The sequence below is a fragment of the Cyrtonyx montezumae genome, unplaced genomic scaffold (genome assembly GCF_038088225.1).
Source record: "Cyrtonyx montezumae isolate F1298 unplaced genomic scaffold, pur_monq_1.0 scaffold_13, whole genome shotgun sequence".
NCBI classification, from domain to species: domain Eukaryota; kingdom Metazoa; phylum Chordata; class Aves; order Galliformes; family Odontophoridae; genus Cyrtonyx; species Cyrtonyx montezumae.
Window position 1 is genome coordinate 17372466 of NW_027071859.1, and position 14163 is coordinate 17386628.

Here is a 14163-nt window from a genome sequence, read left to right on the forward strand (position 1 = left end):
ATAAATAGGTAACGCACTACTGACTGAGAAGGTCTTGTTACGTAAAATAACATAATTTCTTTCCTGCTAATTAGATTCCCATTGTTTTCAAATAGATTACGGGTAATATGTAGTATTTTCCATGTAGAGCTTCATTTTCCTAGATATAGCCTAGTCATCTATCAGATCTGCTGCTTAACTACAGCCTACTATCATCCCAGGATCCCTAACCACTGTGTAGATGCAATACTATTTTGTAGCTTAATTTTTGTGCTGTTCAGCTTTGTATTTAAAACTCTGATTTACTCTCTTGTCCACTGACCTGAAAATTACTTCTATCAAAAATTATTTTCCTGTGATCAAAATGTTAGTATACAAGCCACCTACTGGCAATTTTTCTGCTTTGTTTTGCTTAGCCCAAAACATAAAGTCACACTTTAGAAAGTGCTCTGTATTTAGGTGTACCAGTGATACCAATACATCTGAGCAGATAATTTGATATTAATAAGTTGATGGACTACATTTTGAGTAGGTGTTAAGTGTCCCATCTCTACTGATTTTGAGTTTGCAACAGATTGAAAAACTGGCCTGACACGTCAACATAATGACAGACTTTGGAAATTTCTTTTCAGTTTGTGATGCTAAACATTTAAATATTGTTTGAGTAGTTGATAATCAAAAGTAGAATTTATCAGACGTTTGTTAGTAAGCCGTGGTGAATGTATCTGTTTTAAGAATGGGTCTAATAATAATAACATAACTTCTGAGTGAACATGAGATATCAGAAAGTGCTCTCTGGATGATATTCATCTGACCAAATACAGATATCTTTAAGGTAGGCATCTTCTCTGTGCCCTTTTGTTGTCAATGAAGAGAAAAAGGCACTTCTAGTAAGTAATTCATTTAATTCTGAGGAAGATACCTTAGCCAGATCAGGTGGATTATATCCTTCAAGTGTCTGCTTCTTTTACTCATCAAGGTCAGGAATATTGGGTAGATTACTGGGATATAGATGCCTGCCTTACTCATGTCTAAAGTTAGGTGAAATGAATCTCACCCTTAGGGCCTCACATTGGCTCAGTCTAAATACACTGTCCCGTTATTTTCAACAGTTATTAATGCAAAGCTAAATAAAAAAACACGATACCTCTGCACCTCTATGTTACAATACACAGGGTAGTAGATAGCAGCCCTACCATACATGTATGATCATATAATTTGGGCTAGCTTATTAACCTAAAATTGCATTATGCATAGAATTGCTTCTATCTTCCATTCATATAACAGTTCTTTTAAAATTCTTACTTCCCCACAGTTGATGTAACAAAGCTAAGAGATTGTGATTTCTACTGATGGATCCACTAAGTAAAATGTTATTTTGATCTTAGAATATAGTTTTTGGTTCTAGTGTTAATGGTGTGTATGGTATTGAAAAATGACAGTTTCCTGTTTGGTGAATACTTTTTTCTCTTTTGGTGAATCTTATTCATCATTAAGAGAATAAAACCAGTATTACTCACTCCTTTCCCATTTATCATATTTACAGAATATACAGGAGTGAGGAAAATTTGAAACCTAGGCAGTTACATTATATTAGCAATATGGTTTCAGTAAACCCCATAAAACTATAAATCTAGAGGTGAGGTGAAGCTTAAGTTTGTATGCCATAATATCTTAGCAGTAGTAGTAATCAACACTTGATTGTCTTACCAGTACTATGAAATAAGTTTGTATGAATAGAAGAAAAAAGAATACCCTTATGGACTATAGAGAAATATGCTTAATAAAACTTAACTGCACATGGGCCTTAGTGTAATAGAATTGCTGTGTGATTAACAATATTTGACATGCAGTTTGTTTTCTGTCCATGTGATTGCAACAACAGTTCCAATTGTAGCCACTTTTTTTCTTTTCTTTTCCTTTTTCTTTCTTTCTTTGTTTCTTTCTTTGTTTCTTTTTTTTATGCAGAAGACCATCAAATGAATTGTCACAATACTCGAATAATGCAAGACACAGAAAAAGACGATAACAATAATGATGAGTATGATAATTACGATGAACTGGTGGCCAAGTCATTGTTAAATCTTGGCAAAATTGCTGAGGATGCAGCATACAGAGCCAGGACAGAATCAGAAATGAACAGCAATACATCTAATAGTCTGGAAGATGATAGTGACAAAAATGAAAATATTGGTCGGAAAAGTGAGCTGAGTTTAGACTTAGACAGTGATGTTGTTAGGGAAACAGTGGACTCCCTTAAATTACTAGCACAAGGACACGGTGTAGTGCTATCAGAAAACATTAATGATAGAAATTATGCAGACAATACTTCACAGCAAGATAATAGGAATATGAACTTTGTAATGCTAGGGAAGCCCGTGAACAATGGACTTACGGAAAAAATGGTGGAGGAGAGTGATGAAGAGGTGTGTCTCAGCAGTTTGGAGTGCTTAAGGAACCAGTGTTTTGATCTGGCTAGGAAACTCAGTGAGACAAACCCACAAGAAAGAAATCAACAGCAGAACATGAACACTCGTCAGCATGTCAGGCAAGAAGATGACTTCCAAGGAAGAACACCAGACCGGAATTACTCTGATATGATGAACCTAATGAGGCTTGAAGAACAGTTGAGCCCCAGATCTAGGACTTTTTCTAGCTGTGCAAAGGAGGATGGTTGTCACGAAAGAGACGATGATACCACCTCTGTTACTTCAGATAGGTCTGAAGAAGTGTTTGATATGACAAAAGGTAACTTAACCCTGCTTGAGAAAGCAATTGCTTTGGAAACTGAGAGAGCAAAAGCCATGAGAGAAAAAATGGCAGTGGAAGCTGGAAGGAGGGATAATATGAGATCATTTGAGGAACAATCTCCAAGACAACTTTCTGGGGATGACAGGAAGCCTAAACCCAGTGACGGCCATGTCAAAAAGCCATATTATGGTAAAGGTAATATTTCTATATACCGTATGTTATGTCATGAGAAAGTATGAACTAACATGTTAAGTTTTGCATAGAATTCTGAAATGAAGTTCTTAATTCCACAAAATGGTAAATTTGTTTAAATTGTGATAGTATGGCATGATTGTAAAATAGTTTCATGCTGTGGCTATAAAAAAGATGACTCATTCTACAACGTTAGAAATATGCACAGTATTTCAGTAGTATCATTTGGCTAAACTGAAAAAACAAGTTTTCAGGGAAATAAACAAGAGATCATGTTGAAAGAGGCAAAGATTTTTCTTAAATATTTAATATACTTTTTAGTAATTATTAAAAACATATGTGTGAGAGTGAAGATTTGTGTAGCAGGTAGTCAATCAGCTTTGAAGTGCATATTTTACAGGTTGGATTGGGTAGGTGGCATTGTGATTTATAAAATTATCATCAAATGACAGTTATTGATGAAGCCTCTCCCATCTAAAATGTAGAGTTGCCTGATAGAAATTGAACAGTATCAGAATGACCGATAACACAAGATAAGGGCAGTGACTGCACATTAATTATCTTAAGATAGTAAGGTAATGGAAACCATTTGCTATGCAAGGCATGGTGTGGCCTGGGCTGAGATCAATAGCAATTTATTTCTTATGTGCATTCCACTTCACTGGTTTCATTCCATTGTGGAAACAGTTAAGGTGCTGCCTTGACTATAATTCACTATAAAAGATACAGACTCACACACACACACACATATATATACACTCAGAAAAAACACCAAAAAATAAAAAATAAAGGCAAACTAAAGGTTACCTTTAGAATGCATTTTAATTTACGGGATTATCTTTGTTATGGTGTGGGTTTTTCACCACATTCATCTTTAACATATCTACATTCATATCTGTAAGGCTGTGTTGAAAACATTCTTTGATACCTCCTGAAATTCACCAAACACCCTTAATTCCCATTGAATTTAGTGGAAGTTGAGGATATGGTATTCTTTTTTGGGAGCTGCTAAGTAGGGACTGGGTTCATCTTGTATTTGTTATTATAATAATTAATTCCTGAAAATGAACTGAGATGTTGAGCATTTTTGAGCATTTTCCTACTTTTTATAAACCTCTGTTTGAAGGACGAAATCAGCTTGAGATGTTCAGGTAGGCAGAAAACATCTTGGTCCAAGAAAGGTTTTGTTGTTTTTTTTTTTTCTACAAAACTTAAAGAAAGTTAGTGTCCAGTCTCTTAGAAAAACATAGAAATTACTGTTGTGAGATGTATTGTAGCACAGGGTTGTTGGTTTTAAGTATACATATATATATATATATATATAAAAATAATATATACATATTTATATATGTATTTATGAGCTAGTGAGTGCTATCATGATGTTGGATATTTGGGAAAGACAACTTTAGTTTAGTGTATTACTGCATTTCCATGTGGATGTTGTTCTGAATGTTGTCACATGTCACACACTAGGTGCCTTTTCCCTTTGAATGTGTCTAAGAAAACTATAGAAAAATATGGAAAAACAATATTAATTTTTCAAGAGCTTTTTAACTCTGCTGTTCAGCCATTCCAGTCTTTATAGATATAGGCTGTATGCATTTATGCATATAGATCTGCTATCCCCAAAAAGACAATAGAGGTTCTAAGACAGTATAAGTAAAAGAGAATAGCAATAGTGTGGACTTTGTCCTGTCCCGTAGGAGTTGCAGGCTGAATTGATAACATGACCAAACCTCAGCCAGGGAATCAAAAGACGATGCTAAGCATTATGGTTGTTTGGACCAACATCAGTTGAGGAAGTTTGTACCAAGAAACATTGTGGAGTGGATAGTTCTATGCTTTCTTTAAGGGGACAGAAAAGACAATTCCTTCCTTACTTATAAAAGAGAGTTGTTGAGAAAGGAACCTTTAAGCTACACAGTTGCTTATATCATTTGTTCTCAACTTACATGTTATCTTCCAAGCACTCCTAAAGGAGATATCCAGAGAGATATGTGATATAATTTAGTGGAAACTTTTTGGGTAGATATGTTTGCAGTGAGAAATACTTCAAGGCTTCTGTCTTGGACCATTAAAGGACCACTGTTTTTTTTCACTGCTGTTAAGAGCTTTTGTCTGAAAATTTATGAATTTAAAAAACTTTTGAATCCTCTAACAACCATCACTCAGGCAATACAAGCATTGTGACAAGGAGTGAAGAAATGTTGCAGAATTAAGTTAAAAGTATGCAATATTTCTCTCTTTTGGCAATAAAGGATTTGCAGGAGTATCCAGTGTTTTGTAAAAAGTTATGGAAAGTTTAGTAAGATGTCTTCCATTAAAAGCAATGGGAAATTTTGCAAATACAACTTTATGCAAGTTTTGACATAATGATGTAGAGTATACAGCATCTTTACTGACTCATTAGACCATAAAGGCTCCTAAGGATCTGATACATGCTATAACTTTACAGCATAGTCTTGAAGTACGGTAGAGAATTGTCTTGACACTTTAAGATTTAAAGTGTCAGGATCCTCAGTTGTTCCAAACTAGAATATCCGGATAAACCTCTGTGGAGCTATGACAACATGAAGTAGTTAAAATTCCTCTAGATTAAAATCTATAAAAAGCCGTTATGGTCTATTAATCATCTACATTTTTTACAGTCCTCAAATATTGTTATATTTGCATAATTTGTATTTCATTTATGTTCCCTTTTCACATATCTAATACTTTTATACATTCCAAAGTTCTTGACGTGAAGAGTTGCTTAGAATTGTGTCTGTATGTAGCTGTGGGCTTGATGTTCTAGTGGTCTCAGCACAGGCCTATTTGGCAAGACCTCTAATCTCCTTTGACATTCACTCCTTCTGTGGCCTTGGTTTTAATTTTTTGATCTCTTCGTTTCAGTTTCCTTAAGTATAAGATTATGGTATTTTCAGGAGTGTTGTGATAACTCTATTGCACTTTGAAGATGGATATGTATGTACATTTATTATTAAACAGAGTAAAACAGAGATCTGTATTTACAATCAACATGCAGGCCGAGTAAAATAAAACTTTGACAATTAGGGATTCCATTTGCAAAAGCTACGTTTAAAATATTGCATAAAAATTGAAGAACGTATTTAAGACATGGAGAGTCATTTACAGTGAACTGAAGTACTTCACAAAAATGAAAAGTTTGACAACTGTGGTCAAGATGATGTAATATGATATGTATTGTGCTGGGCTGGAAGGCTAGGAAAGTTATTTACAGATAGTCTGTAAAAAGAAACCAGCTGATGAACTATGTGAGGTCATTCTAGTTCAGGTTCAGGCTTGCTTTCACCCACAGTTCCACTATGTGGCAGAAAACTTGTTGAAAAAAAAATCTCTTTGGACTTTTCATTAATTTGTAGACAAAAGATCCAACAACATTCTAAAAGATCATTTGCTTTTTAAAGATAAGAATATTCAAGCAGCATATACATATTTTTGTAATGGCCCAACTTTCCACAGCAAATGCTATATTCTGTAATTCTGATTACAATATTTACCCCGCCTTAATTTTTTAAAGAGAAAGGATTATTTACATAATTTATACTGCTTTATAAAGAATTTAAAGAAAATAGAGTGATCTGCTCAGGGGGCCTTGGAAAATGGATTTGTTTGTGCAGACTCTTTGAATCGTTATGCTAAAGAGCTGGATTTGCTACTCTTAGGAATTAAATTTCCATGACAGTATGTTTGTAGACTTCAATACATCAGGCAAGTAAGAATGTAAAGATGGGAAACTCCAAAACAGTTTCCAAATGACCTTACACCCTTGATGCAATGCTTGCCAGCAGAACATTGATTGACAGTGATATGGCTTTGCTATAAAAAGGTTATTTTCCAATCACTCTGGATGGGTATTGCTGTGATCACAGGACTCTGCAGTCTGAAAATGATATAATGGGATAAAAGTGCCAGAACTGTGTTAAGCGGTAGTGGTTTTTTTGTTTGTTTTTTTTTTTCCTTCTGCTTTTCTTATGAACATTTACCAAAGAGTAAATGACATGATTAAATGAACCTTCTTACAGAAATGTGGAAAGCATCATTCACTTGACACATTTGTTGTAAATTATAGATCCCTCAAGAACAGAAAAGAAAGAGAGCAAATGTCCTACCCCTGGGTGTGATGGAACTGGCCATGTAACGGGGCTTTACCCCCATCACCGCAGTTTGTCAGGATGCCCACACAAAGATAGGGTCCCTCCAGAAAGTAAGTTCACATTGTTTCATGGAAACTGGGGATAAAACTACAAAGATTTTTCTAGCATGCTTTTAAAACTTTTTATTTTAAAAGTTAATTTTATTTTTCAGTATGGTTTGTGTCAACTTAGTCAACTGTTCTGTGTTACAGTTTTTTCTTTATTCCATCATTTCCATTCTCTACTAACTTCTACACTAAAACAACAACTTTTAAAGCTGTATTCTTTGATTTTAATAACGTTAGGTTATTCATAAGTAGATCTGTTCAGTCAACAGACAAAATGGTTTCACGAAGATGTGCACTGCTTTTACTTCTGCCTGCTGATGTCACATCAACTGTCTCAATTGTCTTGTACAGGAATTATTTTATTTGAAAAACTAGCAACCCCTTTCTTCTGTTATTATTGTAACTTAAAATTTATCTAAAACCAATTGATATTGTTGAAAATAACAATTTGGCTGTCTACTTAGTTATAAAACTCAGAATTTTTAGCAGTATTCCCCAGTCAATTAGATGGGTGTAATTTTCTGTCATCTCAGTGGTTTCTGTGCAAAAGAAGTTCACCCATCTAGACATAGATATAACCATAAGGCACAGGGCTTCATTTTTGGAATTCTCCTCGATTGGTAGAAATGTCATAGTTCTCTTGAAGATAATTGCTCTATGCTGCTCTACCTCAGGCAGTTGTCTTGCTAAGATCCAGTTACATTTCACACTAATTTCAAAATGAAGTTATTCTGTTGAATCCAACAGGCCTAAAATCCCTACTATCTATTAGCACTTACAGACCTAACTTCAACAGATTTTTAAGAGGCAAAAGGAAACATTAAAGGCAGTCAGGGCTGTAATGACCTCCAATTTCCCAGGGAAACTAGATTCTGAAGGACAGGAAAGTGGAAATAGATCAGCACACCAAGAGTAGCAGAAACAAGAAGTCCTCTCTTTCATAGCAGACTGGCTTCTTCCAGAAGTAATGAGGAGGCGCTTTAGGAAACTTTGATGTGTCTTGGTTGATGTCTGAACACAGTAAATCAGATAGATTTATTCTCCACTTTGTAAGACCTGTAAGTTTCTGCAGCACAAGTATTCTTTCAGTTGCTCTAAGTTCTCTCATTTTTATAAATGGTAAATAAAAAGCTCTGTAGAAGACTATGCAAATCAAAGAAGAATATAGCTTTAAACTGTTTGCATGCTCTTGTACCTACTAAAATGAAAAAGGTGAGCTCATCTTTTTATTTTTTTCCTGTGATGTTGGCCTTGTGAAGCATGTTTCAAGAAGAGCTTTGAATAGTAGGAATTTCAGAGTAAAACTGCATCTATACATGTTTTAGTACTCTGATGACGGGATGATGATGATGGTTATCATTTAATCAGTATATATGGTTTAAAGTCTGAAGTCTCTAAACAACGTTTATTCAGTTTTTAATTCAGTCAAGGATTTTGCTGATTCTGGTACAACTATTTTTGAGTGAGAACTAAATACAGACTTCCAGACTAGTGCTTGAATGAGAAAATGAGAAGTTTTCAGGAGCTGGATAGCATCTTTCCATAGGGTGATATATTGTCATCCAGCTCTGAAGCATGGGTTCAGACACATCTCACATAGCATGAAACTGTCTCATGTTACCAAAAAGCTTGTGTTAATTTGGAACTTTATAGCTTGAGTTTTGATTCAGGGAAGACCTGCTCTAAGCAGCTGTAGGAGTAAATTTTCCATCCAGTTTGCAGTGGATGCAGATGTAGATCAGTTTACTACCTTAAGCTTGTTCCACTTGTTTCTTCTTTTACAAAGGTCGGGTTGTTTTTGTTTTTTTTTTCTGGTTGTTCTTTTTTAAAATATTATTATTAATTTTTATTTTTTTTATTTTTTATTTTTACCATCCCTCAAAATTTTAACTGCTTATTTTTAATTTTCAGTCTTTTTTAACAAAAATTCTATCAATTGCAGTTTTCATGTCTGTGGAAAATACAAGTTAAAATGAAAAGGCCAATTCTACTCAACATATAGACGTATATATCTATATGGATGTGGGCAGAACTTGGCCCTAGATCAATTGGACTGTCCTGTAGTTAGTATCAAATTCTAATCAGTGTTGCAATTAGGTGTATTTCAAAGAATCCAGTGTTCCACCAGTATAACTTGAGAGCAGATTTTCATTCTCGAGCTTGATACTGTGTGTATAAAGTCATATATTATGAATGCATACATTTCCTGGAAGAATTTTTGTAGTCCATAATTTTTTTGGACTGGTGCTATCTCACTGTTTCGCTGTTGAGCAAATCTTTGCTCAGTGTTTTTGTATGAGGATGTGGGAAGTCTTCTGCTTCATTGTTGGACTAGAGACGCATTTGATTATAGGTTCTGTAGCCTTCATAACTTTCACTGTTGCCCTGTGTTATAGTATAGGGTTGCAATACTTACTTCCCTCATCAGGCTTTATTGGCTATGTGTGTCATGTGTATTTTGAGGAATGCTGGTTGTTAATGAATCCTGCTTTGTTTTAAAATGGTTTCATATATACTGGGATTTGATTTTTTTTTTCTTGTTTTCATACTCTGCTGTTTTCTCTTACTCTCCTTGTCAAGTTCTTGCCATGCATGAAAATGTTCTTAAGTGTCCTACACCAGGCTGCACAGGCCGGGGCCACGTAAATAGCAACAGGAATTCCCATCGAAGGTAAGGATGCCATCACTGGACACCAACCTAGAGGGAACAGTGCGTCCAAACTGCAGCCCTTCTAGCAGTCCATGGCAGGGGGGGAGTGTGAATGTGTGTTCTGTTGTGTTGTTTCTAAGACTGACGGATGGTGCATCATGTGCTTTATCTGGTTTAAAGAGTAATTTTTTTTTTCATGTGTTTTCTGAGGAGGATAAGTGTGCATTTGCTTCGGTATGGATGAATTGATCTGCAGAATTCATTTCAAGCATCCCTAGTTTTTGAGGTGTTGTTTTGTTTTTTATTTGTTTTGTTTTGTTTTGTTTTCTCCTTTCTGTTTTGGTTTTAGCAGTGATACAGAATGAACAGTATGTCTCCCTTATGGGCATGTCACAGGGAGACTGAGCGATCTACCAACATCATCAAGACTAGGGCAGAGTTCTTATCCTCTCATTTCACTCTCTTTTGAGATTATTTTATACTGCATGAAAAATTCCACTCTACTTCTAAACATAGTTATCTTCTTATACATGAGAAACAGCATTTTAGGTACACAAGCATTGTAAGAGTTAACATTTCTACTAAAAACATACTTTCAACCCAAAAGTCCTATTCATATATAAGATTATGAAAATGTCTCACTACATTTAAAAATCAAAAGTTAAAAATGTTCAATATAAATAGTAAAAAGACAATCAAGAAAAAAGGTAACTTTTCTGTTGTTTCCTAAAATTACTAGTATAATCTTACAGAAGGGTTGCTATTTCCTTTTAAATTATTTTAGACAAATAACAAAATTACCAAAATATTGCTGTAACTTTTAGTAGGTCATAGTATTCCCACAAAATACAAAATCTTGCTTATTTCATTACAGTTTTTAAAAAATCCAGGCATTGTGGGTGGAGGGTATAAGGATGCACGGTTCCTATTTAACTCCTTTTTTACTGTTAATTGTAGCATCAATGCATAAGGGACAACACAGGTCCTGAATGCTCACTCTTGTCAAGTTCTGCCTCACCGGATCCCCGTATATTTACTGCATGCCTCCTGGAAGACATCTGTGGGTACCTGACCCTGTACAATAAGCTCTGGTATCCCTTTCTTCTCTGTAGTGATGCTGCTGTTAGATGCGGCAGAAATCCCTAAGAAAGCATTATGGGATTTACTGCTGCTTGAAGCAGCATTAACTCCTGGTTGAATATCTACTAGGTTATTAGAGGTGTCTGAAAAGTGCATGTCAGGAGAGGGCAACTGCCCTCTGGCATGAATCCAGGTCCCCCTCACCCCTCTGCTGAACTAGGAAAGAAGGGCTGAAGGGAGCAGTCTGCAGCCTCTGCTTACCTCCTTCTGCAGCTTTTGGGGCATTTTGCTCTGCTTCACTAGTTTATTTTTTTTTTCCCGTAGAGAAGGGAACATCTGGGGATGCACTGATTTGCCTTTCATTTTCTTTTCCTGTGGAGAACACAGAGAACTGCAGTCACATAAGCACGCAATAGACCGTGACAAGGAAAGGATCCCCTCCATTGTCAGGTCACAGGTTTTTACAGCTTCACTAAGAGCACCATCTGCTGGCATCATATACTCATTTTTTTTTACTGTTCTGCATCTTTTCCAGAAAAATGAGGCTTATTTTAGTCACTGCAATAGTACTTCAGCATTTGCAAATTTATTTGAATTTCAAGTGCAGAATTTCCTTTCATGTTATATCATCTATTGTTAGAAAACATACCTTAGTGCTTGAATTTCATGAACAATCACTAAGCATAATATATTTGAGATGTAGATTTTAGAGACCTTAGGCCAAATTTTGCACTAATTTATATGATTTGGTATTGATGAAGCTGAATAAAATGTGAAGCAGTGCAAAGTTTGGCCTATATGGTGTTTAATCATCCTTAGAAGCCATTTAATTGACAACATTTGTAGATTCATAAAGGTCACAAGTCTGCTAGCAGAGCTGCACAATAGATTCCAGGTCATATTCTCTTTTACTGGTATGTTTACTGGCTGACATCCATAAATAATCCACCCATATAAAATCAGAGAAGAACAGTTCTAAGGTCTACCATGTAACTTTGAAAACAGAAGAAGGGAAGTCTAGAGAAAATACACACGACCAAAAAGCTTTTGGAAAGTCTTTTCCTTCAGATTCATCCTGATACAGGCTAAGGAGGAGAAGGAGTAATTGGATCAGTGCTATAATGTGAAACTACGCAGGACAAGAAAATTAAATTTCCTTTCTGTAATTGCAGCCTCTCTGGATGTCCTATTGCTGCAGCAGAGAAACTGGCTAAAGCTCAAGAGAAGCATCAGAACTGTGATGTGTCAAAATCAAACCAGGCATCAGATCGGGTTTTAAGGTATTAGAAATCACTATAATACTTATTATTATGCAGAATTCATCACACATTCACCTAATCTGAGAATTTATATTTATATACATTGTATATACATATATACCTCCTTTAAAGAAGAGTTAGAATTAGGGCTTCTGGATCCAATTCTCACTGAGTATATTTCCCACTCAGTTTACATGGGGGAGGGTTGGTAATTATTTTGGCAAATACATGTAAAGCTGAAAAGCTCATTTTTGTCTTAGGCATTGTTTGGTGTAAAGATGACTGCTGGAGTGCAAAGTCTAAGAACAGTGTGAAAAAAGTTGGTATCTTTTGGGAATAAACTAATATTTACCGGTAAGTCTTGGTTTTTTCAGCAGGCTTTTACTAGTAAATATCAGTTTAAATTAAACCAGAAGCCCTATTGCATTACCAAAATGGTTGTAGACCTTCTTGATAAGACACTTGGAAAGATAATGAATATAGCTTAGATCCCAAAATAAAGTCAGATGTAGTTCTTTGTTCCTCTACTCACTTCCGGGAGGATGGAAAGAAAGAAAAATTCTCCTAAATTCTATATGATCTTGAACCACATTGACATAATTATACTCCTCCTCTTCATCCGTATAATACTCTTCTATTTATCCAAAGCTATAACTAGCTTTCCACTACTTTCTCCTCTTTTGAGATATATGGGTGGAAAAAATATTGTTTCTAAGGAGCTGAAGTGTTAAGGATACATGTAAAAGAATTAGACTTCTGCATGATGATTCCAGCCTTGCCCCAAGAGCTGCAGAATTTCTCAGTGGATACTGCAGTATTTGTGGGCTGGCATAAGTACATCCCTCAGCTTTTACAAGGAGCATGGAGGAAGTGCCACAGCTTTAGTTCTCAGCATTTCTTGTATCCCATTAGTTTCTTAGTGTTGGATTGTCTTCTAGATTTAAAATCTGATAGGGTTGCTTAAAACGAAAGTTTGTACTATCAAGATTATTCTTTGCATATTCTCTATTCTCTCTTCATCTCGTCATAATATTAATAAAAAACCCCAAACAATAGTATTTTGATAGAACTAAGAACACAGATTTATTGCTCATATCTGTGGAATTATCTTTCTAGTGCCTATTGTCTTTTTTTCTTTCCTCAAATTGTTTTCGATGTTTTTATTTCTTAACTGCCCTAAATTCAGATTATTCTGAATTACACAGAGCATCCTGGATAGTTTTCGTAGAGAAAGAATTTTAAACCCAATTAATAAACAAGAATTTTTGAGGGAATAACATTGTTTCCCATTGGTGGAAAAAAGGCAAATAACAAAATGCAGTGTTTTTTATCACTATATGTTAGAGTGAAATTGCTGGAGTCATACAAGGTCATACAAAGACATATAAAGAGGGCAACTGCTCAGAAGCAGCATCCAGTTTGCTGGAAAACTCCCTACGAAATTGCACTGCAATCTTAATGTTGCGTGTAAGTTCGCCCTGTGTTTCTTGTTTTATCAGTGATTCAGATAATGCTTTTATCTTCTCTCCTGCCTCCCTTTTTCCTTTAAGTCACTGAATTATTTGAGAGGAAGAACTTAGGAGTTAATTATCATATTTACATGCAGGCAACTAATAGGGAGACAGTTTTGTTCTAAGAGTAAGTCTTGAATATTTGCTTGCATCCCAGTTTCCATCCCACTTGCATTTAAAATTTCTTAAAGAGAAATCAAATTCATAAGACCTCTGTTTCACAAAAACTTTGGATTTGCATTGAATGTACAAGAACTAAATAACATTTTTTTTAGCTGTATAGGGATTGTCTTGAGGTAATACTCGACTCAGCTCATTGTGTCAATGCTCCTGCTGTGTTTTGGAGGAAGAAATGTCCAAAGAAGTGATCAAACATAAATCAGAGGAAATAGTATGACTAATGTGATTATTTGGGTGATCTTTACATAAGTATCCTAAAGTATTTGAAAATGAATTGATTCAGAAAATCAAAATCTAATTCTTACTACATACCATATTCCATTTTGCCAACCTGTA

The 14163-nt window shown here is 35.2% G+C and overlaps 1 protein-coding gene across 9 annotated transcripts in view; it reads left to right on the top strand.

The window, feature by feature from the left end:
• MYT1L (myelin transcription factor 1 like) overlaps nucleotides 1-14163 on the top strand; it is a 287002-nt gene that overhangs the window by 208551 nt on the left and 64288 nt on the right. For 7 of the 9 annotated variants that reach the window (XM_065730757.1, XM_065730758.1, XM_065730755.1 and 4 more), the window contains 4 exons: nucleotides 1948-2925; nucleotides 7016-7150; nucleotides 9728-9818; nucleotides 12050-12157. In XM_065730757.1, coding sequence (XP_065586829.1) covers nucleotides 1948-2925; nucleotides 7016-7150; nucleotides 9728-9818; nucleotides 12050-12157 — 1312 coding nt within the window. The remainder of the gene's footprint in view (nucleotides 1-1947; nucleotides 2926-7015; nucleotides 7151-9727; nucleotides 9819-12049; nucleotides 12158-14163) is intronic. The other 2 variants (XM_065730759.1, XM_065730761.1) reach the window with 2 other exon arrangements.